We start from the raw sequence: 1,609 nt of genomic DNA, 5'->3' as shown, positions 1-1,609 counted from the left end.
GAAGCAGCTCGAGGTGCTCAAGGAGGAGGAGAAGGAGTTTCAAAACCTGAAGGTGAGCCTGGCACTGGGGACATGGTTCTCTCTGTCCCCAGCCACGTGAAGAGAAAGGGCTCAGAGCAGGGGACACTCCTTGCAGAGGGGCTGCACCCCAGGGTGCTGGGCACCCCTCCCCATGCCCACTCATCCCTCACCCAGCATTCTGCTGCCAGGCTCTCTGTCCTTGGGCCACGTGCCCTGCTGTCACCAGTGCTGACTTGTCCTGAAGGGCTGTCCCTGTGCAGGGAGGGATGCCCTAGTACCCCAGTGCTATTTTTTGGTCCCAGTGCCCTTTGGAGGATAACAAAAAGGTGTGTGCAGTGGGGTGCAAGGGGCACCTGTGCCCTGATCTGGAGAGGGCCAAGCAGAGCAGGATGTGTTGGGGACATGAGAAGACATTGCTGCTGCAGGTAGGAGGGGTTGGTAGTTGAGAGTGTCCTTCAGAGGAGGATACAAAGGTAGTGAAGGGCCTAGAGAGGCCACATGAGAAGTGGCTGAGAGCACTTGGTCTGTTCAGCCTGGAGAAGACTGAGGGCAGAGTTCATCAGGATCTGCAACTTCCTCACAAGGGGCAGTGCAGCAGCAGCACCAATCTGTGCTGTGACCAGTGACAGGACCCATGGGAACAGCTGGAACTGTGTCAGGGGAGGGTTAGGCTGGATATGAGGAAAAGGTTCTTCCCCCAGAGGTGTTTGGGCACTGGAACAGCTCCCCAGGGCAGTGGGCACAGCTCCAAACCTGACAGAGCTCCAGGAGTGTTTGGCCAATGCTCTCAGCACATGGTGGGACTGTCGAGGTGTCCTGGCCAAGAGTTGGACTTCAGTGATCCCTGTGGGTTCCTTCCAACTCAGCTGTGATTCTTCACGTCCCATGCAGATGGGCAGGGTGGGCACTCCCAAACGCCACGGCACACAGGGAGAGCATCACCAACCTTTCCCCCCCTTTTCCCACTCCCCAGGACCCCACCAATGGCTACTACAGCGTGAACACCTTCAAGGAGCACCCCTCTACGCCCACCATCTCGCTGTCGGGCTGCCCGGCCGACCTGCGCCCTGCCGGCAAGCAGCGTGTGCCCACCGGCATGTCCTTCACCAACATCTACAGCACCCTGAGCGGGCAGAGCCGCCTCTACGACTACAGCCAGCGCTTCGTGCTGGGCATGGGCAGCAGCTCCATCGAGCTGTGCGAGCGCGAGTTCCAGCGCGGCTCCATGAGCGACAGCAGCTCCTTCCTCGACACCCAGTGCGACAGCAGCATCAGCAGCAGTGGCAAGCAGGACGGCTACGTGCAGTTCGACAAGGCCAGCAAGGCCTCCGCATCCTCCTCCCACCACTCCCAGTCTTCTTCCCAAAACTCGGACCCCAGCCGGCCCCTGCAGAGGCGGATGCAGACGCACGTTTGAGCCCCTCCGGGGACGCTCGGGACGCTCCGCGTGGGCGCTGTAGCTCCGTGCTAGGACAGTGGTGCCCACGGCAGCGGCGGTGGGAAGAGGTCGGATCCAGCCCCGGCAGAGCGGGGCTGTGGGGCAGGGGACCGGCCGAGCATCACCCCCACCCCGGTACATGCTAAGCAC

At 61.3% G+C, this 1,609-nt stretch overlaps 1 protein-coding gene across 1 annotated transcript in view; it reads left to right on the top strand.

The window, feature by feature from the left end:
• KIRREL3 (kin of IRRE like 3 (Drosophila)) overlaps positions 1–1,438 on the top strand; it is a gene marked incomplete at its 5' end in the record, with an annotated part of 26,042 nt that extends 24,604 nt beyond the window's left edge. The window contains 2 exons of the mRNA XM_009082990.1: positions 5–52; positions 995–1,438. Coding sequence (XP_009081238.1) covers positions 5–52; positions 995–1,438 — 492 coding nt within the window. The remainder of the gene's footprint in view (positions 1–4; positions 53–994) is intronic.
• Between the last annotated feature and the right edge of the window lie 171 nt (positions 1,439–1,609).

This window comes from Acanthisitta chloris, unplaced genomic scaffold, assembly GCF_000695815.1.
Source record: "Acanthisitta chloris isolate BGI_N310 unplaced genomic scaffold, ASM69581v1 scaffold14219, whole genome shotgun sequence".
Taxonomy (NCBI): domain Eukaryota; kingdom Metazoa; phylum Chordata; class Aves; order Passeriformes; family Acanthisittidae; genus Acanthisitta; species Acanthisitta chloris.
The sequence above is the reverse complement of the archived record's forward strand: the minus strand, read 5'-3'. Positions and strand labels throughout refer to the sequence as shown.